At 36.4% G+C, this 25,595-nt stretch overlaps 1 protein-coding gene across 2 annotated transcripts in view; it reads right to left on the bottom strand.

The window, feature by feature from the left end:
- Positions 1–3,948: 3,948 nt before the first annotated feature.
- Positions 3,949–25,595, bottom strand: part of LOC118735829 (developmental protein eyes absent) — a 100,960-nt gene continuing 79,313 nt past the window's right edge. For both annotated transcript variants that reach the window (XM_036465805.1, XM_036465804.1), the window contains exons 2-5: positions 23,870–23,916; positions 5,259–7,202; positions 4,944–5,188; positions 3,949–4,411 (exon numbers count right to left, since the gene is read on the bottom strand). In XM_036465805.1, the coding sequence (XP_036321698.1) occupies positions 4,230–4,411; positions 4,944–5,188; positions 5,259–7,202; positions 23,870–23,916 (2,418 nt within the window). In that variant the 3' untranslated portion in view covers positions 3,949–4,229. The remainder of the gene's footprint in view (positions 4,412–4,943; positions 5,189–5,258; positions 7,203–23,869; positions 23,917–25,595) is intronic.

The raw sequence follows: 25,595 nt of genomic DNA, 5'->3' as shown, positions 1-25,595 counted from the left end.
AGATCTTTTCATCATATATTATTGCGATGCAATATATTGATTAAATTTAACAACTTTTTGCAGCAATTTTTCTACTATTTCTCTGATATTTTTTCCACTTTTTACACAACTTTTCACACGCGATGAAAACATAGATGCACCCGTTGGCGGCATCACCGGCGAACTGTTGGTAAAATGCAACGAGTTTAACAGCAGCGCTCAAACTTTAAAAATGAATGCATCAGTGCCCGTCAAATGGTCTGGTAAATGACGAAGGGTTTTGGCTTCTGCTATCTGCCGGATGACCACAGTTTAAAGGCTACTCTGCAAATAGTTTTTATGCTTACGTTTACTTAAGTACATAAATACAAATATACATATACATGTACGTATATTATTAGTTTTGGGAAGTGTCGAATTCTTTTGAGCATCGAGTTCTTTGGTATCGATATTTTTAAGTATCGGGCATTTTTAGAGAGTACAGAATGCTCTCTTTAAATATATCAAATTAGTCGAGTTATCAAATTTTGTTGAGTTGAATTATCGAAACTTATAGACAAACTATATGTGGGGTCAGTTCCAAGGGCTGCCAAATACCTTCAAAGATGTAAAAGATTTTAATCACGTTTTGGTTCGAAAGCAAGAGGAGACGACATGCACGACAGCGCACCAGTTCAGAACTAGAGATTTTCCCACGGGGTATGCACTATTTCGGGTTTTGTCATATGCATTATTTCGGTTTTCACACGAAACTGTGCACGTATGGATTACTTCGTTCTTTTTCATATGTGATAAGTGTCCATAATTTTGAAGTGGTCTAAGTCACTTCATACCTGTTGAGCTTAAATGGCCGGTTACTTGTAACGTAATGCATCTGTGGATCGCTCCACAGCCATAATTTATTAATACAACCTTTTAACTTTGGTTGATGAAGTTTAATGAACAACCGACGCGTTCAGATACAGGTAAATGATCATTTAAGCACAGCAGGTATGAAGTGACATAGACCACCATCAAAATTATGAACACATATGTATGTATGCATTATTTCGATTTTGAAACAAAGTAGGTAGAATTAAATGCAATATACAATAGCTGTAGATGGCATTTTTAAAACAACAATGGAGAGCATAATTGTTTACCTAAAGAGTGCAAACCGAATATGCAACAACAATTGTATAAGAACGATCCTTAAAGTGGCGTCGTATTTATTCGGAACTCAGTAGTCCACTAGTATAACAGCAAATAAATAAAAAGAAATATCGACCTTTGCGCACTGGTATAAATAAGGGCTCAACTGTAACTTAAGTTTAGTTCAAGAACTTGATGTCACACAATAAAGACACGTTTAAACTTTCTCTTCTTAACTGGTGCAATCGGTACTGCTATAGCCAAAAATTGTCGAAAACAAAGGCATATTTGCAGTTCAATCTTTATTTAATAACCAAATAAATTGCCAGCATCAAAATCCAGGCAGTTCAAATATGTCTCATAATAGTAACCACAATAAGAAAACACAAATCAACGTGGTCAATTTAAAATATCCAACGTTCAGCCCTGAATTATTGGAACGAATGAATCGGATAAATATGGAAGGACTTTCAAGAAGTTTTGCAGGCGCCTTTGATGAACTTCATGAACTTGAGTATTGTCCACATGATACGGAAAACTTCGTGAATAAGGAAGAAGAGGAAAATAAATTTAATGGCGAAGAGGAACGGATGGTAACGGATCCAGTTAAAAGTGTTGAGCAGGAAGCTGTTGAGTTAGCGAATGCCACAATTTCTGAAACGGGAGCTTAAATACGTAAACAAGAAAAGTTTAAAGACAAACAATCATGAAATACCAACATATTAGGGTTGCCAAAGTTTTCCAAGCTATTCAAAAAGTATGAAAAAATATACATAGTACAGTTTCAAATATAAACAGTATTTTATTTGAACGAAAAAGTAAAAACGTTTTTATATATGGGGAAATTTTGCGTACTGGCATATTGTTGCCGCCCAGTGGTGCCAGAAGTGCGGATTTCGCCCCATTTTGGGGATTTCTGAAACCATTTGGGGATAGATTTTGTCGTTTGGGGATGTGGGGATTTGATGGGGATTTTTATTTGATTTAAAATATTCATATTGAAATTAAAATACATATATTTTATTGCCTGCCCTTAAAAATTTCTCAAACAAATATTTTCTTTGTAAAAGTATTATTCGGCGCAAATGTCTGCTTTGATTGGCTTTCGCTGAAAAAACAATTTTCCCTCACTTCATTACACCAAATTGTAAAAGGACAGCTATGATTGGCATTCACTGAATGAACTACATTTATTTCTGATTTCCTTGCGCCAATATTGTCGGTTCTTTATTTAGTGTAAAAAGAAATTTACAAAGTGGCAAGAGCACAAAAAAAAAACATATTAATTTTAGGAATTTACAGACAGCAATGGGAAGAGGAACCTTGGGCCAAAGGTATGTTATTAAATAGTCTCCAAAAACCAAAAAAAAAAAATAATTCACCAAATGATCACATAAATATGTACACATAAAAATCTGTGAAAATTTGTAACCGAAAAGTATTCAAAACTCTGATTAAAATGAACTAACATAAATAAGAATACATATTTTTTTTATTTCATACTTAAGGGGATTTAAATGGGGATTTAGGAGGCAAATGGGGATTTTTTGGGTATAACTGAAGCTCGATATGGGGATGAGCTACAAAAAAAATATGGCAACACTGTTGCCGCCACAAAGTAGCTGCACTGCCAAATGCGGTTTCTATACCTTTGTTAATATTATTTTATATAATTTATTATTTATATTCAATACATAGTTATTCAAAACAAGACTAACGGTTTAAATGACCAGTTTACTTGCTAAAATCAGGAAATTTCTAGTGCAACTCGCACAAAATCTATTTGTTATTAAGGTATAACTTTTTGAGCGGTCAGACCTAAAGCTTGGGATTTCTAGACATTTATTTGTAGGTTCTGAGGAATAAAATTACAGGTATTAAACAAATGTGTCAGTTACCAAATGCGAGAAAAAGGGCTGCTTACAACTGTAACTGAATTTCGCGTATTTTATAAAAAAAAAAAAACGTGAATTTTCTTGTGGTAGTCGTTGGGCGGTACTTATTTAACATTTATGGGTATAAAATATACTTCTTCAAAATATAAAATATAATTCTTCAGAAGAAGAATCCTAGGTTAAAGGACAATGTGCTACTTATGATTGCCAAAAAATCTTCTTGAAAACACGCCTGATCAGTGCGTAATTTTTGTACTTAATATTGGTTTTTCGTTGAGCACAACCAATCAAGGGCAAAAAATTCATAAGCCCTGGTGTAATATTTTGTGTTTGTGTATTTGGGTCTGTGTAAGAAATACTCACCTCTAAAAATTATTTTAATGTTCAGTACTGAATAGTCCTTGCTGATATAAATGCGAAAGGTTTGTTTGTTACGCTTTCACGCTTTAACTACTCAACCGATCTTAATGAAATTTTGCACACTGGTGTCATTTAACCCAACTTATATCGATTGGACAAAGGGGCACGGCGCCTCCCATGCAAACGGAATTTTTCGTACCTTACCTCCGAAAGTATTTGTGGTAGAGTATTGCAGTTTGTAATTTTTTTTTCACAATAATTTTTATTAAAAACGGCCCAAGTTTAATAAAATTGTTGAATATATTTGTTATAAGGCCATAAATAACAAAAATAAAATTATTAAATGTAAGTAAAAGGTTTTTTTTTTTTGCAATTTTGGTCCAATAATCAATTGTTGATTTTGTTTTATTATTATTCTTTAGAATATTTCGGTAAGCCTAATACAAATTAAAGCGAACGAACGTGGCATATGTACATTTTGTACATATTTTTGTTTTTAGTTTTTTTTTTTTTTAATTTAAGCAACAAAGAATATTTTTAGTTTTTTTTTTGTGTTTTTAATATTTTAGTGTTATACATTTTTTACTTAACTTATTTGATTATAGATTAATTTATTTTAACTAAATATAGTGATTAAGAAGTCTTTTAATTTTTAGGTGCGTACATTTGCTTAGCTACAACGATATTTAATTTACATGCAAGAGATTTTTTCTTATAACTGTATTTATGTATGTATGCGTTTTTTTTTCGTTAATTAACTCAATAATTATTTAATATTATAATTGTCATTATTTAACTTACTTCTTATTAATTTTTTTACAGTGTAAATGTCGCGCAATATATCCAGCTGCAGCAGCGCGCCTTTCATAAGAAACCCATATCGAGCGCTGTGTAAAGTGCGCGTATATCACTATGCGACGAAATGCGCCAGAAGGGGAAGTTGTACGTCTTCGCTGCATTCTCCTCCTCGGTGCCATCGCCTATGACTACGTAGGTGCCTTTGCGACCAAATCGTGTCATAATGCGTTCAAAGCAGGTGTCATGGCCTGGAAGTAAGGGAAAGGAGGAATTTTATAGAAATTTGATTTTATTTCTTATTTTCGTACATTTCAATTATTTTCATTAATTTTTATTTGGTTTACTTATTTTTTTTTTGTTATATTTAAATTTTATTTTATTTTAAATTATTGGATTTTACTTATTTTGTTTTATTTTATTTGACTTGATTCGATTTTACTTTATCTTATTTTATTTCACTTTATTTTAATTTATTTATTTTAAATTATTATATTTTATTTTATTTGACTTGGTTTGATTTGACTTCATTGTTTTGTTTTTCTTTATTTTATTTTAAATTATTTAATTTAATTTAATTCAATTTAATTTAATTTTATTGTTTTTTTTGTTTTATTTGATTTGATTTTATTTTATTATTTTGATCTTTCTTTATTTAGTCTTATTTTCTTTTAACTAATTTCTTTTCAACTCCCATTTCAGCTCATTTGGTTTAACTATCACATTTCAGTTCCATCTCAGCTCGTTTCATTTCATTTCGCTTTCTTTTACTTTCCCACTCACCAATCTTGTGCGCGCTGTAGATATTCTCGATGGAGAATATACCGCCGAGCCCGAAGAGCAGCACTTTAGCCAATGCGGGCGCCAGCTGCGTCTGCGTCACGAGCACATTCACACAATTCTCGCGCTGCGCGATCATATTCAGACACTTCGTGGCCAGTGAGGCCCAGTTGTCGGTAGCCATTTCAATGTCCGAGCGTATTTGCAGCCAGGCGTCACGCTTTTCAGGACCCAGCAAGCCACCAACGCTGAAAAAATAACAAAAGCAAATTAATTTTTTTCGATCTTTCACAAATACATACATGACAGTTTACTCACTTCCCTCTGTAGGTGTTGTAGATCTCCTTGATTTTGCGATATCTGAACGCCAGCTTGCGCATCCAGTCGACACCGCCACGTACGCCAGTTGGCAGGCAAAGATTTGGCGGCGCGCCGGGTGGCGCACCCGAATGGAAACCGTCCGTCGCAAAGTTGTAATTGCTCAAATCCTGACCATTATCATCGGAGGACACATCATCGATGTGCACCTGATCGCATTCCTCAATTTCGTTGAAGAAAAAATGCGTATCGGCCATGTTGAAGACCATCTCTTCCATGCGGAATGCGATCGTTAGCAGCGTGCTTTGGTCTTTGGTGTAGCGATTGGCGAAGGAACCGGAGAGTAGCGTATGGAAAATGATGATCGTCTCATCTAGATCCCAGATAAAGACGCGTTCAGGCGGCTTAGCCGCATCACTGTTTGGTGTGTCCGAAGTGGTGCTGCGCGTTGGACTCGGCTGCTGATGACGTCGTCCGCGTGAGCGCCCACTTTTGCTGGTAGGCGTACTTTTGGTGTGCGCCGTTGCCGCCGCAGTGTTGGAATTAGAGTTCAGCGCCGCGGCATTGGCATTCGGTGAGATCGGCAGCGGCGAGTGTGGTGAATGTGTGGCGTGCAGCACAGGCGTGGTCGAGTGCGTATCGGTGGGACTTTCCGATAAATTGGAGGCGCCCACATGGAAGCCGTGGCTAGCCGCACTCGAACTGGGCGAACTTACAGCCGCATACGGCGAGTAGCTGGCCGGGTTGTAATAATTTCCATACTGATCGTTGTAGTAGCTACCGTAGTCCTGCTGCGCGGCTGCTGCGGCTGCTGTACCAAATTGCGCAAAGTTGTTGTAGCCATAGGCGGTTGGATACAGTTGCGAGGAGTTGTTATTGCCGGTGGCTGTCGCATACGACGACGTTAGGTATGGTGAACTGGGCTCGATTTTAGTGGCAGCACGCGCTGCTGCAGTGGTATATGGCGTGCCATAGGTGGAGTAGAATGGCGGCGTGTACTGCTGCATGCTATTGTAATAGTTGTAGTAATCGTGTTTGCTGGTGTCGTAAGCAGCCGCTGCGGCTGCTGCTGCAGCTGATGAATTCACCGCCGCCATGGCCGCGCTGGAAGAGGAGTTTGCGCCAATACCTGCGACGCTGCTCTCCATGCCGCTCAGACTTCCGACGCCAACCGAAGAGCAACCATAAATTGAACTGTTGCCCGGTGTACTTCCATTGCCGCTGATGGCACCACTACCATCCAAGCGCTGTGTAGCGCTGTTTCCGCCCATAGATGATTGGCTCTCAATACCACTGTTGTTGGCATTCACACTGGATGCAACGCCACCACCACCGCTGTTATTCAGCCCAGGACTGCGATTCTCCGACTTCACCGATGCCAAATGTGGCTCCGCTGGGAGCCAATGAGGCATACCTGTGCTGGCCGCGCCACCCACCCCCACACCAATACCACCACCTAGCTCCGCATGAGAATGTCGGCCTGCGCTCGAAGCACTCGCATTACTTAGGCCTGCTGGCCCATCGACGCCGCTCGAGGTGCCGTCGGTTGTCGCATGGGGATGCTGATATGTGGAAAAACTGCTGCCGGGCGATTGGCTGAATGGCGCAGTTGCGGCGGCACTAAGCGAAGTGTAGGCGCTTAACCCCGACGAAAGGCTGCAGCTGGAATTCAAGTTGGGCGGCGTATTATAATGACTGCTAAGTGATGCCAGTGAAGTGATTGTTGGCTGCAGTGGCTGCGACTGTGGCGGCAACGTTAGCGGGCTGCATTGACCAGACGTTGCGGAAGTGACCGCAGTAGCTGTGCCCAGTGGCGATTGTGAGTGAGGCAGGGAGTGAGGATGAAGTTGTGAGGAGTGGTGTTGCTGCTGCTGCGACTGATGTTGCTGTTGTTGCTGCTGCTGCTGATGTTGAGGCGTTTGAGCGGTGGTTTGAGAGCAAAGGCTGGAAGAGAAAGTAATTGAGCCGATCAGATTGGTGCCGAAATGTTTTTCTTGAGAATTAAATACTTTTTACATATTAAAAAAAATAAATTATAATTTTTTCTGAAAAAGTTCTAAAAGTTTGTGTAAAAAACACTTCTTGCAAAGGCAGAAATCGAAAAATGATTTGAGAATATACAACATTAGTGTCCGGACCGTCAATGTGCAAGGTGCCTCTGCACCGGAAGAACTGAAACTCGATTCGAAAAGAACCGAAAAACAGTTTCGGAAGAACTGAAACTTGATACCCAAAGGACCGAAACTCGATTCCAAAAGAAACGCAAAACGGTTACAGAAGAACAGTTCCAAAAAAACCGCAAATTGCATCCGGAAGAACCCAAACTCGACTCCAAAAGCACAGAAAAACGGTCTTGCAATAACCAAAACTCGATTCCAAAAGAACCCAGAAACAGCTTCGGAAGAACTGAAACTTGATACCTAAAGGACCGAAACTCGATTCCAAAAGAACTGTTACAGAAGAACCGAAGGTCGATTCCAAAAGAACCGAAAAATGATTCCGGAAGAACCGAAACTCGATTCCAAAAGCACCGAAAAACGGTTCCGCAAGAACCAAAACTCGATTTCGAAATTCCGGAAAAAAATGTATTGTTTTGGCATAAAACATCGAAAAAATCATGTTTTGAAATAGAAACATTACTTTGGTTTAAATGAAACCTTAACGTGGAAAACGCTTAGGTAAATTTAATTTCGTTTATTTTATCTTTATAAAATTTTGACTACACAAATACATATCCACTAAGTAAGAAATTAATGTAATATATTTCTTTATTTTCATTAATTTACTTTAAATAAATAAATAAATTATAAAAGAAATTGAATTTTTGTAAAAACTCTTTGAAATATTTTGTCAGACTATTTCGATTGGGCCAATTTCCGTTGCCAACTTTTTGAGAACCGGAGCCTATCCAAATTCCTGGTTCTCTTTGGATTCGGACTTAACAGGACCGGTTCTTTAAATAATCGGCACCGCGCATCACTTCTGCCTATGTGAGGCTTTTACTGCCCAGCCAGTCCTATCCAACTATTTACTAGCGATGCAAGATCGAAATAAAAAATAAATCGACTTTTGAATCGATTCGAATCGAAATAAAAATAAACGATGCACGAAGGAATCGTCAAAAAAAAAATCGATCTCCCAAGAGTATGTATGCAATCAAATGACGCCTTTTACTACATTTTTATATAAAATCAAACCACAGCGATCTGACCAAACTTTTATTGAAAGTAATTTTTGAAACATAAATGCATTGTTCATAACAGTTTATTTGAAAAAAGTGTAAGATTAGTTTTTTCTATATAAAGGCAACGATATGCTTAATGTTGAACATAGTCATTAATTTTATTTTATTTTTTCATTTAATGACTTGTAAAAACTGAACGTTAGCCCTATTGAAGAAAACTGTTAAGTTTTTTCGAAATTTTGTTTGTTTTCTTTTTTTTTTTTTGATCACAAATCGAAAAAATTGTGTTTTTTTCAAAATTGGCCACTATTTTAGGAAGTGTATTAGGCAATGGAGCTTTTTTATATTTTTTTTGTTTTCGCTGGCTCTATATTTCACATCTTAATTACCCTTTTAAGAAAAAATTTCTATAAGACTGCATACCGGTGATCGGACGTCTACCACATTGTGGACCACTTTTTGGAGCATCCACCACATCTACCACACAAGGTCCGAAATCTACCACATATTCGCATTTTTGAGTAGTTATAATTTAGCTCCACATGATTTTCTTAATTTTTTAATTTTAAGAGCAAAAATTGTCCAACACTAAACACTATGTGGTAACAAGTAGGGACACGATATGTAACCGAAAGTATCGATATAATACTCATTTAAAGTATCGCTGTAAATACATTTTGACATTTCGGAATTTGGAAAATTAATTTTAAATATTACCACAAGAAGAAATAGTCTTGCCCGATTCCTAGAGTTTTGACGTTTTCATTTTATTTTCTAATACTTTGTCATATAAATGTATCATTATTCACATTAACTTTGTAATGTTCATTTACGATTCGATACGATACAAGGGTTCTGGTACTACATTCCAAAAAATATCGTTTGAAAACTTTCGAGTAAAAAGTATCGGTATCGAATGGCAAATATATCGATATGGTATCATATCGTATCGAAATTCGTGTCCCTAATAACAAGAATGATAGTATACAAGATTTCGCATTCCCGGCGGCGATGAGATTTCTCAAGTAAAAGTGAATAAAGCCGAATGGGAGGAGAACAAAAAACTGTCAAACAGTGAATTTTCTCAAAATTAAATTTTTTGTTGGGAAACGTGATTTTATTGTGTTAAATTGCAAAATATATGATTTATAAAAAGAACTAATAAAGAAAATGTAAAAAATCGGCGATTTTTGTGAAAGTATTAGCACATTACAGTGCATCAAAAGTTTTCTCAACGCGTTGTTGACTTTTACTGGAGGATTGTGAAAATTGGCAAACCATAAATTGAAAGTTTTTTCTAGAGACTCGAATTAAAAAATATCAGTTAAACTGGAACCTTTCAGATTATTTTTTTTAATTTTTGTAAAAAATTTGGTCCGAAACCTGAGATCTACCACATTTTTTCTAAATCTAGCACATTTTTTTCCAGAATCTACCACACAGAATTTTTATTAAGTCCGATCACTGCTGCATACATGCTAAAATTTTTTTCTACAATGAGTAAATAAGGCGATAACATTTTTTATAAAAATTTGCAAAATGTTTGGAATTTGGAATTTTTGGAGTTTTTGTTGTTGAATTCTTTGGTCTTTTCTCTCTCAAGTTATTTTTTTGTACCAGCCTCAAATTAAAATTTCTTAAAAATTTTATAGTTTTCCTGGGCAAACTAGTAGCTCCATATGCATTAATTGAGGAAAAATCGAATGTCATCTCTCGAATTTTTTGAATCGATTCACAGCTCGAATCGGATTTAATCGATTTAAAAACGGCATCTCTACTACCTACCCACATTGAAGTAAATTATTTTTCTCAGCTTCATTAGCATTTAAATGAAATTAATCACAAAAAAAAATCGATTAGCCAAGGCTTATATTCTACATCCTGATAACTTATCCTATTGCACATGCAAATACATATGTATATATTTCATTGTTGATTTCAATCCAGATAAACTACAAAATACAAAATCGAAGTTAATTTGAACTAAAATCCCACTCTTCTAAATGAGCTAATAAATTCAAAATTATTACCAACAATTCTCCGAACTGCTAGTGGAGTGGCACTGAACTATGAGAAAAAAACAGGCAACAGGCAGTAAGAAAGAACAATAAATGAAAATAAATAAAACTCATAAAGGTTAAAACTCAGAGAAATAGAAAGAAATATAACACAGGAATAAATACAAAAAAAAAAAATAAAAAATTTACAAAAAAGAATAAAAGTAACCAAACGTTGGAAATGTCACCAATGACGGCGACCAAAATGAGCAATAAAAAATCAATAATTCCTCGGACAAACATAAAAATCAACATAAACGTTAACAACAAGAACAATAACAACGAAGCACGAAGCAAAAGGCTAAAATAGTAACAACAAAATTTGTAGTCATGCGTAGGTTAAGTAAGAAAAAAGAAAAACTAAACGAAACTGAAAGCTGAAAAGGAAATTAAAAATAAACACTTGAAAATCACTGTAAAACAGTAAAGTCAAGTGTCCTATTGTTAGGCGTAGCAACAATAAACGGAAATTCATATGTAAATACGCAGATGTGGCTACCTACCCTACAGGAAAGATGAGAACAATTGTCCACAAATTACAACCAAAAGCATATTTGTTTTGTAACCAGACCAAAAATAGTATTAAAACCAGGGCTGCAACCCGCACCAAAAATCGATGCGGTTCGGTCAGTGGGTCGAGCCACTTAAAAAAAACTTGTACCTGTACAAGAACCGGTTCATGAGTATCTCTGAACCGCGGTTCGGTTCGGTTCGAATGGTTCAATTTTTTAAATACTTATACCCAAGTTTATCTATACATATAATTAAATTTCAACATTTTGTTAAAATTTTGTCTGTCTGTATGTTTGTACGCGCATCACTCCAAAACCAAGGTATGGAATTGAATGCAGTTTTCACCGATCCACTGCTAGAGGTCTAACTTAAAATATAGAAAGAAAGAAAAATTAGGGAGTAGCCACCTGTTTGAAAATTGTAGTTTAAGTAAATTGACCAGATAACATAAATATTGCAATATGGTTGCCAAGAGAAGAATGTTTAAGAAGGCTTACGGCCGCAAATATTTTTGTTGAAGATTGCCACCGGTTTGAAAATTTCAATTCAATTTAATTTAAAAGATATATTGAATATTGCATTATGGGTATCAAACTGGAGAGGTTTAGAAAAGTTTGCTGTAGAAAAATTTTTTGTGGAGGGTTGCGGCCTGTTTGAAAAATGTGTGTTAAATTAAATTGATAAAATAAAAAAAGTATTATAATAAGAGTATCAAACAGCACACTAACACTTTTAAGGCGCAGTGAAGTACGCCGGGTATTTGCTAGATTGTAAAAAAAAATGGTTCAAGTTTAATGGTGAGTAGGGCAATTAAATGATAAAGGCTCCATTTGACCTGTTTCTAGTTTCAATGATATGCAGAATGGAACAATTGGTCACAGTCCAGGGCACGAAATGTTAAATGTAAATAGGACTTTGCGGGCTTTTGGTCGAAATGAGTCACGGGTTATAAGAATTTAGGTCGATTTAGTATATTGAGTATTCTTTACGGTTATTGACTCGGTTTTTCCAAACCGTTTTTTTTTTTTTTTTTTTTTTTTTGATATCTATGGGCGTTTTTTTTAATCTTAATTTTTCGAGTATCGAATAAACCGGGTTTATATCGAATAAACCGGGTTTTTTTTTAATCGAACAAGCCGATTTTTTTTTCATTTCATAAAAATCTTGACCTCTCAGTAAAGGTTTTAAGTTCTTCGAAGTTTTCAAGGCTTTTTCCAGGATGGAAACCCCTAAATAGTTTTAAGATTATATCCCAGGTTATTTGAATGCTTGGCGCTTAAACGCTTTCTACGTGTTTCGCCGCGCTTCTGCAATTCAGGTTTGCTACTGGATGTTGCACCACAAATGGAGAGATCACACTTTTACTCCAACTCAAAGTGGCAGAAGTACACTCGGAGGTTTGCCATTGTCTGCCGAGGAGCGACCACTATTTCAAAAATCTTTTGGCAGTAGGTCAGCGATGGGCAGAGAGCTTTTACTCTGCGCGCGCCTATATAAAATGTATAGAAAGCTTTAAAGAGCTTTGCCCGCGGGCAAGGCAGTGTCCATCACCGCAGTAGGTACATCTAAGCACGGCACGGCAGGAAGAGCAGTACTCAAAACCGAAAAAGTCAGAAAAAATGCAATAAATTATTTAAAAAAAAAATTAAAATAAAAAAACGAGACTTTTTCACTGATTTTTATTTTGTTTTACTTTTGATCTAAAAAAACTTTGAACTTTTCTTTCTTTGCTCTTTTCTGAATAAAATCTAAATTAACCGTTACTAGTTTAATTGTAATTAATGGTATGACTTCATACCAATCTAAGCATTTTCACTGAATAAAAACTATGTAAAATAAAACTTGTTTTTTTTTGTTTAATTCCCAAATAGGCAATTTTTCAAATAACTCGAAAAGTGGTTTTGGAAACGAGGCGAATAATCGTAGTACTCTCACTGCCGGTTTCACGAAAGCAATTTAAGTGAAAAATTACTTCTTTCTGTCAATTTTCGTATTAAATTCAAATAGAAAATAATTTTTCACTTAAATTGCTTTCGTGAAACTGGCCATTAATCTAACCCAATGTCCTACAGGGTATGTATATCTACATACGTGGTTTGTACTGGTATGCATGCGTAGGCGCGTACTTCGAATGCGGTCAAGTGTCTTGAGCAGAGACTGCTTTGGGGATCAACGGCTACAGTGCAGAAAGGTTTAGGAAAAATGTCTCGCATGCGAAGAAACTACGTGCACAAATATGTATGTGCAGAAATACATACATGCATACATATGTACGTACATAAATATAAGGACGTTAACAAGCGAAGCAGCTGAAACTAAAGCAATAAACTTAAAATAGTACGAGTCCTAATCATCTGCTCTGGAGACACATTTAGCGACGCACTTGACTTGATCATTCATTATCCGTTTAGCTGATTTCCATATGTACAGCAAATGTTTCTGTCAATTTTTTTATAGGTTTTATTTTGTATCTTTTTGCTTTTTCTACGGCGCGCGGCGTTTGACGTTAAAACGAATTTATCTCCTATTTTTTGCCTATTATGATTTTTTTCCTTAAACAACTATTGATAGCGGTTATTAATCAATGTGACAGTAATATGCGAAAATACCTTGTGCGAGTGAGTCTGTGCATTCGACCGTAAATACAACAATAATAATAATAATTACAATTTTGAGCAAGAGCTTATGTTGAATACCCAGCAAAGCATGTTGTGATTCGAAGCGCCAATTTTATTTATTCTTATGCCGAATTTCCGCTAGGTATTAAAATTATAAAAAATTGGAGGTATTAAAAAAAATGCCATGTGGAAATGAATTTAATGACTATTTTTTTAACGTAATGACAAAAACTTTTTTTTTAATGCCCAAGTTTGTCATTACAATTTTTGACATTTAATGCCTACTGGAGATCCAGCGTTAGTCCAACACTTATGTATGTAAGTATGTATAATCAAAGTCTGCAACTATAAAGCTAGATTCACATCTACTGTTCTCTTCACCCTTCTTTTTTGCCAATTATTGAGAGTCATGACAAGCCCCAAATAGTTTCATAAACCAACAACTGTTCACCCGCGGATTAGTTCTGTGCTAAGGAGTGTTTAGAATCGGAGGCCAGTCGACAAAAGGAGTCCTTTCTCACTCCTATTACAATGAACAACTTTTGCTGCGCTTAATAGCAGATGGATACAAGATAATTGCGTATACGAACGATGTTGCAGTAGTGATTCAGGGTAAGTTTACTCCGACCATATGCAATGGGATGGATCGAAAAATCAATTCTTCCATTCTAATTCTAATACTTAGTGCGAAAAATCTGCGTAACATGATCACATTCAATTGTGTTAAAAACGTTTCCTCTGAAGCTTCAGAAAAAAATCTGACATTGCATCAAAATCCGAGTCCTGGTCGTGAGGCTTTTACCATATCGACAGCTGACCGTTCGAAAACGCCCTATCTCAGACAACTTTTCAAGAACACCCTATCTCAGAAATCTTTTCAAGAATGGGGCATTTGGTTGAAAAAAGCCCCATTTCAGAATTTCTCAGCTGCTGATTCAAAAACGACCTTTCTCAACTTATTCTCGATATATCTTCAGTTTCAGGGCGTTTTTTAACCAAATTCTAAGGCAGCGCGTTCTTCAAAAGTCATCTGAGACAGGGCGTTTTCAAACCGGCTGCCGCGATAAGTCTATATTTCACTCAGCCGTCGATATGCTATAAACTTTTAAGCTGATGGTTTCAAACTTGAGCCTCCCCGGAAGAAGAGATTTATTTCAAGAGATATCTGAATGAGAAGTTCCAGCATTATAGAATTATTCAGCTCATATGGGTGCTTAGGCAAAGGGATATTCAGAATAACTGCAACGCGGACAAACTATCAAACTAAAGTATAACCACAGACAACCTTTCAGGAGAGGATAGGTTGGGTATACCAGTGGCCACCTTCAAAGAGTATATAAGTAAGGGATCACACAATTCAAGTGGTCAATGAACGCTGGAACACACTTTTATTTTGTGAAAACTATCAGGGTTCCCTGCCCTTCCTTTAATAGAATAATGCACTCGTATGTTTAAACAGAAAGGAATGTCTATCCGTATAAGTACTCTTACGGGTCACTGTCTAATTGGTTACACGCGATTAGAATAGGGGTGGGCGTATCGGATTAGTTACAAGAAAAAATAAGAAGGAAATGGGCAAGATAGATGTACCTCTCTCCGGCTTAAAATAAAGGAAAATAATGCAAACACCTGTCTTGCAAAGCCTTATATAAATAAGAGCATTAACATGAAATTCAGGGACTGCAGTGGCAACCAAGTTGCCCCTCAAAAATGGTCCGAGAATGTAAGTGGCTGCAAGGTGGAACGATCTTGAACTTTTGTGGGCGCCATGACACTGTGGTCTTCAAGGCAACGAACTGGCCGATGAATTGGCGAACTGCGGTTCTTTGGAGCGTCTAATTGGATGGTATGAATTTTAGGGTCAAGTAGTGCAGAACATTTTCTCTGTACTGTCTGCTTATCGATAGACTTAGCTGGTACATTTTTGGACGAGCTAAATTCGCTTTCCCTCACAAAACTACTAAGTTTGCAGATGAGCAATGAATTGCCACTTCCGATATATATCCTTCCATTCCTCTAACTAGGACTTATGTGCATTGGGCAGTATTACCAACCGGCCACCCACACACCATGCCAGTCTCACAGTAGATACATGTCTTCTTCATGTTTGCAATCTTCTATCTTCTATATATATATATAAAACAACAGCCGTTTTCGTTGTTCGGAGTTAACTCGAAAACTACTGCATAGATTTCAGTCAAATGTTCAGAGGTTATACCTTGCATATATGGTCCTATTATAGGCTACCAGAAAACTCGGTAGGTGGCGCGGGAGTCGAGTTATTTATAAAAGTCGTATTTATGAACCGATTTATTTCAAGTTCAAAAGGTATAGTTTCCACATAATAAAAATACGTTTATCAAAAACGGAGCCGCTAGTATATAAATAAAATACTGAATTTCGATAAAAAAAGGTTCTTAACTAAGTATTCATAATTGCCAGTAGTCGATATTCTAAATGAACCAAAAGTACTTACTAAGGGTTTCCCACAAAATATTTTTGACACTCAACCAGACTTCCCTACGAAAATTAAAAAATAAATGTCTTCAATAAATTTAAAATGCCTATCGAATAACACCTCACTAAATTAATCAACGTTTCTATGTTAGCCGGTTATACATATTAACATTTTTATTTAGATAATTACACACAAGCACACAAATATAACCAAATGAAGCCAACCAATTTTCCCACTCATATTACTGACACTCTGGGGACATTTATGGAATTTCCGAACATATTCTACAAATATCTCACTGCTACAACACCTCGATATGCATCAAATTACAACAAAGGCAATATGGCATCAACAAAAATATGATCGACCAGCAGCACGACAATGAACTTCATTTATCACCAAGCAATTATGAATAAGTACATATTGCGCACGAGACAATCGCCAGAGAGCGTAAAGGGTGAGGGAGTAAATACCAAAGCCTGCACCACAGAGGAAGTTAATCAAATGAATGTGAAGCAATTTTTGAGTACCAACATTTTCCCATGCCGCTGGCGGTGTAGACGTGAATGGCCAAGAGTCGCACCTCAGCATCTCCGCTTCACTGCAACAACCGCTTCCAACAGGCGGACCATCAACGAATGGAGCAAAAATTCATTCATAATAAATAAATTATACAAATACAAATTGTATCCATGTGGATATGTAACTATGTAACTATGTATGTGCCTTTGCTCTGCCAACCACACGCCACAGCATGCAGGTGTCAAATTCCATTGTACAAATGTCACAAGAAGTTTTTTGGGAGCCCCATTTCCATGTCACAGTACAATGTTCTAAAACTAATGATGCTGCTTTTCTCTCTCTCTCCCTCTCAATGAGTATGAAATTTCTTATTTTGAAAAATTATAACAAATTTCCCTACATATATATATATATTTTTTTTAAGTAAGAACTCTTTTTTGTTGGTTGTTGTAGTTATGTGTATTTTTTTTGCGCCTACAGAAGTGTGTTGATGAATTGCAATGTGGCGCGTCAATCAGACGTATTTATGTAAGTAAATATGGCAAGCCATAATGAATATGAACACTTGCCTACAAAAATAACAAAAAGTCTCATACAACTAATTGCTTAAGTATGGCGCTACCAAACCTAGAAAATAAAATTTAGAATCGATTATGAAAGTTTCGTGAGTTCATTCAACGTAAGGATAGTTTCACACACAAAAATGAAAGGAACTGGGATTCCTGCAACGCATATACCGAGCGTCCTGGGTCCGCCTGTAGTAAGCTCACCACAGGTATCTTGCTGAGGGTCAATAACAGCACACCCTTCTAAAGACAGTGCTGATTTACCGGTCGTCAAGTATCAGGGACTCCGAAAAAGTGTACGAGGATATTCTATCAACCAAGAAAATAATTCTGAATTTCGACATTGAATCGCTTAGAAAGTCGCTCTAAAAAGCAATGAATGAAGCCCAGGTAACGGCTCCGACTAAAACCCGTGGAGTCTAGACACGATCTTTCGCTGGTGTAGCAAAATATCGAAACAAAAACATGTGTCAAAGATAAACAAAAAATTTAAAAGGCGGGATGCTTAATAAGCAAGGGAAGTGCGAACAACCCTTATTGACAAAATTAGTGCCAAAAGTTAAGTAAGGCAAAGCAGATCAGACGTCGGTCGATTACAGGGGTACGTAAAGCTAGTTGCCTATAACCGAAGTAAAACCAAGTGGCTTTATGAGGCTGTGATCAACGAAATAGTCCAAGTCTACTTAGGAGCTCTTATGAAGGGTGTTTGAAGTGTGAGATATCCCACCTCGGCACAGGGAAAGAGCTTGTATAAATTAAGAGGGCATGTATATGGAGCTCCGTTCTAGGTTTGCCCCGGAGGCGTCAGTATTTAGAAAATCACTGTACTCTCAATAATTCGATAATTATTGTCAGTTCCACTTAGAGAAATTTCACCCACCAAAACCTCAACATTGGAATCTCTTAAAAACGGTATAAGAAGTGAGAATTGAAAGCCTATAGGCCATACCCTATGCGAAGGAGATGAAAGTTTCGCAGAAAAGGCTATGAAATTTAGCACAAGCATGGCAGCGGGAGGTTCAGTGAGTCATGGAGAATATCCGTCGAACGTGAATCGTAGCAGTTCAAAAAGACACGGAAGGAAATAAAATTGATTTCCAAAAATATAACGAAGCGGACATACATCCCATATACCCGCTTGGGATTGGCGGACTTGATGCCTTAAGAAACTAAGAAGGATTTGCGGAAAGATCTGTTGGAAGCGCGCTTCACGAAATGGTAAGCACAATTGAAAAATCGCTGGAACTTAAGCGATACACCCCTGACGCCTTCTTGGATATTGGAGGAGACTTCAATAATGTCCGAACGGAGGCGATAAGCAAGGCAGTCTCTGAGCACAGCATTCAGCGTCTTATGGTGGCATGGATCGACTCCATGCTCAACAGCAGAATAATCGACGCGACCACCAAGGGCACGCGTCAATAATACGAGTCTACGCATACGGTTTAGTGATACTCATCACTGGCGAATTCCTGTCAACGATAAGTGAACTAATGGAGAGTGCACTAGGTGATATCTCTAAGTGTACCAACCAGAATGGGTTGGCGGTTAACCTCTCCAAGACATTACTGATATTGTTTACAAGGAAAACAAAAGTACCCTATTTTTCTCTGCCGAAATCAGGGGAAAGTGCTTTGAAACTCTCCTCCGCGGCAAAATACCTCGGAGTCATTCTGGACTCCAAGTTGAGTTGGAAAAAGAACCTAGAGGGGAGAGCCAAGGAATTTCTATTAGCATATTCCACGTGTAACACGCGCTTCTGAAAGCAATGGGGACTATGTCACCTATGAGATGTACATCACAGTCATCAGACCAATTGCAACCCATTGGCTCTAGACAAGGGGAATAACAGGAAAATAATAGAAAAAGTACATGTGGCATGTCGGGGGCAGTGAGTAATGCACCTCAGAAGGGGCTTAGCATGATATTTCACTTTCAACCGGTGCATATTTTCACCGATGGTACGGCCGCAAAGAGTGCGTCCAGTCTCAGAGAGGCGAAGGATGCGTGTAAGGCAACCAATTTCGGGAATGCAGCAATACTGAGTGAATTAAAAAGCGGCCGGCTCAATGGAATAAAAAGCTGACATAAAAGCCAGCACAAATTACATCCCATTCGGCAAAATCACAAAATAAGAGACCTTCTTCGAGCTCTTATTTCGGATATTTTGAAGCGACAGGCCTACCGTGCTCGATTCTTTACTCCTTTTCATTTTGTATGGCCGGAGTTCCAGGCCTTCTGTTTCAGCTTCGGTTAGAAGGCAAAATTTACATGAAATAATAATGAAACAGTTTGAATTTAACTTTGCAGTAGACACACACCGATTTTACTTTGGTTGCCTTGTAAACAGATCTTCGGTGACAGGTAATAAGGTCAATGGAAATAAGGTCAATTGACTTTATTTCGCACCAGGGTGCGAAATAAAGTCAACAAAAATTTGGAAATAAAGTCATTGACGCTATTTCCTCATTCAAATGGAAATAGCGTCAACAATGCTTAAAGTATGTCGATTCAAAGAAAAAAATGTTGTTCTTACAATAAACATTGCCCCGTAAGTGTTGTTTTTTAATAGATGAAAAAGGCTTTTGCCAAATCCTCAGTGTTGTGATATTAATCCACACACAATCATGAACTACCACCAATTGATTATATTAAAAAAAATTTAAATTACGAATATGTAAAAACACGATGCGAAAAACTAAACGCCTGCGCACAGCTGGAATACGAGAAATATTTGAAGAAAGAGTGGAGAAATGATCCATAACTTGCAAAAGATTTTTCGTTTCTACAAAAATAAAGCGAACACTATTAAATTGAAGAAACAGTACATGTCCAAAAACCCCGGAGCAGCACTGAAAGAATTCTGTGTTTTAAATTAGCATATTTTGAACGAATTCGGAATGTCTAAGGTGGAAAAGAACCCAACCTTTCTATAAGGAAACAATTACAGAAAAAGAATTTTCTTACACTGTATTTATGTCTCCGCCAGCAGTCATTTAAAAGCAGCTAAGGAGAACGACGACACTATTTATTAGATGGCACATTCAGCGAGCCAATGTGCCAAAATGCGGGTATAAACAATTATTGATTATTTAATATCGGAACCGAGATCATATAAGTTAATTGATTGGTTTTCACACACTTTTGAAACACAAATTATATGCTTTTTTACTGCAGACAAGTTGTTGCCTCAAAACACAGCAGAAATCTTCCAATCAGGGCTGCCAACTCTCCTTAGTTATGAGGTGCCATATTGAGGATAAAAAAGTGCCAAAATGTGCCAAATAGAAAAATAAAAGTGATAAAAAAAGGTGTAATTCCTTTTAATCATTCACATTTAGCAATAAAATAAAGCCACATTTTCAAAACAAAAGTGCAATGATAAAATAAGATAAACCAGTTGAAAAGCCTTTAAAAATTAGAAAATTTTAGTTGAGAAAAAGAAGTACACGCAAAGGATTTCACAAAAATGTATTGAAATGTTATTTTTTTTACAAAAGTGCCATTTTGGCATTTTGTGCCAAATTGAAAAATTAAGTGCCATTTGAAGTAAAATAGGAACAAATGGCACGGTTTGAGCCAAGTTGGCATCCCTGCTTCCAATAACTTACAAATATAAAAATGTGAAATATCGAGGGCTTGAATTCATTAATACCCTCTATCTGCAATTTGCACAAAAACTAATTTGTGATTTTAGAAACCATTTGGGACTTATTACCTGTCGTTATATAAGGTAACATTAATATAACTGATGACAGTTAAAGCTTAGGTGGATTTTTATATCAGAATCTCATCTTTGTGAAAAGTGTGCATATAGGGGGTATTATTGAATATAAGCCCTCGATGTTTAAAATATATAAAAATTTTATTTCAACGTATACAAAAAATAAATCTACCTGCGTTACAGCACGTGGGGAGACGGGGAAGGGGGGACGCGGCGTAGCGTGACGTGGTGTGCGCGCCGGTCGCGCGGGGTACGCGGGGCCCGAGCGCGAGCGCGACGCGCGCGGTGTGGCGCGCTGACGCGGGCCGCCGCGAAGCTAAGCAAATTTAATTTTGAAAGAGAAATAATGTCAATTGATTTTATTTCGTTTTTAAAAAGGTAATAATATCAATTGACTTTATTTCGCACCAGGGTGGGAAATAAAGTCAATTGACCTTATTTCCGTTGATCTTATTACCTGTCACCCAGATCTTCACGCCTGCCTTCAAAAGGCATGGCTATTAAAAGATACTTATTTGACTTTCGCTGCCATGGAAAACCACCTTCTCGTTTGCCTTCGAACGGCAGCGCTGTTGGAAGATCTTCTAATAAAGCTTCCAAAAAGAAGGTCATATTGAAAAATCCTTTCAGGGATCACAAAAATATCATGGCCGCGGCTTAGTAGGAAAAATACAAGGGACATACTCAAGCTCAATAGATCTGCAGTAAGAGTCCTTACCGGCGTCATCACAGGACACTGTGTATCTCCTCGGCCTTATTAGGGATAGTAATCGGTTCAGTAGAATAATGAGCAGAAGCTACTCTTTCGATTATGGGTACGTATGCCCCCCTGACACTCGCTTAAAGAGAGCACACACAATGGAAAATTTTGTAACCGAGTGAAAGTATGGAATATTTCAAACACGCCCTTCTAACCTAACCTATTCCTTCAAGCTCCAAAATATATGTGCTGATAATATTTTCTTTGAATAATATTTATATTAGAAACTACCAAGATGTCTCTTCAATTCAAGACCTTTTTGTTTCTAATGGAAGGAGCCTCTGAAAAAGAACCTAAATTTTAATCTCTAGAGGTTCAAACAATTTTCTTGTGAGCAGATAAACTCTTTAGGTCATCGAGATCGCTTGGTCGTCATGAGGTTGAAAGAAGTTTTTGTATGTAAAATTTGTATTATTCTGAATTAATAGCACATAAATGGGACATCACATGTGTACTTTTGTTGTGAACACTCAGAGTGTCCTAATCTCTTAAGTAGTGGGCGCATCCTGCATTTTTGAACACCATTACTAGCAGACCTTTGTAGCATTTCCAAAAATACAGTGAACACACAAAAATAATACACTTATGCGCATGCGCAGGCGTTAAGTGCAAAGCGATTTCAAATGCTCAAAATTATTTTTTCTTCTACTTCGCCCTTTTTTATTATAGTGAATGCGTACATACGACGTACATACATACATACATTTTCAAAAAAATGTGTATCGTACGGCATGCAAAGTGTGAAAACCGCTTATGTGTGACACTTTTCTACACATTTTATTTGGTATCCTTTTTTCGATTTTACTTAAACCGCTTAAGCGCAAAGCAAGAAACAAGTGCTCGTAACAAATCAAAAGAGGTTTGAAAGATTTGTGGCATGAAATTCTTTGAAATTCTTACACATGTTCTTTCGATAGAAATAGAAATATTTATGTACATCGATTTGTATATGCAAAATATGAAAAGAGAGGCTATTTCTTTAAAAATTTTAATGCATATTTGTACACTTTTTTGTAGCAATCGAAGAATCATAATACCTTTTAAGAATGTATGAATGTGAGTAGAGTTTTTTTTTTTTTGTTGTAAAAGTATACGCGTAAAATTTGTAGCTGCCCAAAAAATCAAATTTATTGGTCATTTGTCGCTCGCCTTTACATGATTTTGAAGTACCTTATAATTCTCTATAGACTTAAATACATGCATAAGTACATAATATTGCCTTAAGTTCATTGTATTTATATACTTTTGTAGTAGACAATGCTGTAAGGACGTGGCCAAGATAGCCTTTAAAATTTAAAATTTTCAATTGTTTCGCAGTAAAAAATTGTTAGTATTGAGGACAACCAAGTATCCATATAAAATGTACAGAGAGCAGGGGTCGAACATAACAGTTATTGATGAAAAGTGTCATTGAAAAATTCACTATGAAGGAAATGTTCTACGACTAAGTGATACATACCAATCGATTTTTTTTTTTCACCGAGAATCAAATTTAAAAATAAATTTTTATTTGCAATTTTTATGCAGAATAAGAAAAAAATAACAATTATTTTTGATTGTTATATAAATAATCTGCAAATAACAGTTATTATTCATTTTTATAGTATATGTTTTAAATAACAGTAGCCAAAACGTCAACACTGAGTGGCAACCATGCCCGCACACTCTCTATTCAATATTTACTAGTGCTCAACACTATCGCTACCAAAAGTACTCAGAACTCGATTCTCAAAAGTATCGGCAATACCCGGTTTTTGAAAGTAGCCATACTGAATACTCTTATGTGCTCAGTACTCACAAGAGAACTCGAAAGTACTCAGAGCTTAAAAGAACACGAAAGAAACAGGATAGATTCAAAGTAATTAGTATTGAGTGTCGAATATAAACTAAAAAATACTGAGTGCTTTTTATATTTACCGGCATTCAATGATGATTTTGCCCATTTTCATGTTTCAATAATTTTCAAGTATAATACTTGCACCCGATCCAGTTAGACATTTATTTCATGTATTTTGGGATTAATTTATTAAATTGAATAAAAGGCTACACTAAGCATTGAAATGTTACCAAAATGTGCATATTTATATAAAGTACTCAGTACACTAAAAAAATACCCGATCCTTCAAAAGTATCGATGCCAAAGAACTCGATTCTCAAAAAGTACTCAATATTTCCCAACACTCATATTTATTTACAGCAAGCTACTTACCGATTTCGTTCATTTGTATCCGTGTGCTCTGTTTTGGGACGTTTAACCTGGAATAGAAAAAATGTTAGAACATTAAAATTAATTTCCATACCTTTGCATCGAATATAATAGGAACTTTTGCGAATAAATCACATGTCCCATACTTAATACTAATAAAAAAAAATATTGAAATTATTTATTGCCTCACTCACACTAAATCGACTTTACTTCCATGATTTATTTATATATTTCATATTTATTTTATTTGCGCTGCATCGACAAATTGCATTTTGTTAAACAAAATCGAGTATCAGCCGGTATCGTTGCATTCCCATCGGCTTTTGTCTCTGTACCAAAATATTTGTGTAAAAAAATTATAATAAATAAATTGCGCTATAAAAAAAAAAAACACAAATTAAACAAATGCTTGCATAAACTTTAAAATTTCATTTATAGTAGTTTGCGTGCAATAAACAAAATAACACAGCAAAAAAAATTGAAAATTTTGCCACCGGTTTTATTACTTGCGGCGACAGCCGGCAAAACTCCTGTGAATGTTACATATGGATGTATGTATGTATGCATTTACAATCAGCGCCAAGTCACATTTGTTTATACATCTTTGTCGCTTTAATTTATTTAAATAGCGTGCTTATTTTTTTATGCACAAATGCGACGGCGACTACTGCATGCTAGCGCCAACTCATTTTGCTTACTTTTTCGAAACGCCTGCATTTGTATGCCCATTTGTTTATTGTATTTAATTTATATATTTACTTTGGTTTTTGCTTTTTTGCACCTCGTTTCGGTGCGAGTGGGCATGCATTTTTTAATTATTATTTTTAATTTTCTTGGTTTTTTTTTTTTTTGTAGATAACGAAGGCAAAACTTCAACGCCTTCCTGGAACGCTGAAGTCAGTAAATTTCATTTGCGTACTCATGTACCCACATCAGCTTGTGGTTTTATATGCAGTAGTAGCACTTTTTTTTTACTTTTTTTTAATAAGTTTGCTTGCATAAATAAATTTCGGCTACTTGTTATTATGTAAATTTAATATTTTTTGTTCTGTTTTATCTTTCGCTTTGGATATGATAATCGTGGGAACTTGCAATGTAGACGCTAGCAAACGTAGAACGTGCATGAGTAGCGAGAGAGAGAGAATGAAAACAGGTAATACTTCCGAATTTTGTGAAGTGTTGCAAAATTTTACATTGCACAATAACTGCTAGAAGTTTTGCCTTTGCGGCAAGAATTTGAAAAGTAATGGGTTTGCTTCTGGAAATAAAGGGTTATTTATTGAAGATCTCGAAATATCTGTCAGGCTTCCATTGATGTATATCTGCATTAACAACGAGAACCAACATTGCTGGAAGATGTGAGGTGATAACAAGTAGCCCTGAATCCTTATTTCGGGTTTATGAGCAATCCTGCAGGGAAACCGCGGACTAGTGAATCAAATTTCTAGTTCCGTAGTAGATCTTTATCGCCAAAAACAAACCAGTCCGATAGTAATTAGATCCCCACCAGTCCAAGATCAGCGAAATGTGGTAGTCTCAAAAAACTATTTTATTTCACTTTTTCCATTAAAATTCCATATATAAGGTGACGAGTTTAGAGCTAGTTCGGAACTATCGAAAAAGGGATGCAGCGGGGGCTTGTTTACTTTACATAGATATGCGTTGGCGGCTTTTTCGTTCAAATACGCTTCCATTCTGCACTTCGCAGATGCTTTTTCATAGCTTGGTA

The sequence above is a fragment of the Rhagoletis pomonella genome, unplaced genomic scaffold (assembly GCF_013731165.1).
Source record: "Rhagoletis pomonella isolate Grant_MI unplaced genomic scaffold, Rhpom_1.0 Rhpom_scaffold_00003, whole genome shotgun sequence".
NCBI classification, from domain to species: Eukaryota; Metazoa; Arthropoda; class Insecta; order Diptera; family Tephritidae; genus Rhagoletis; species Rhagoletis pomonella.
Note: the sequence above shows the minus strand (reverse complement) of the source record. Positions and strands in the feature narration are given on the sequence as shown.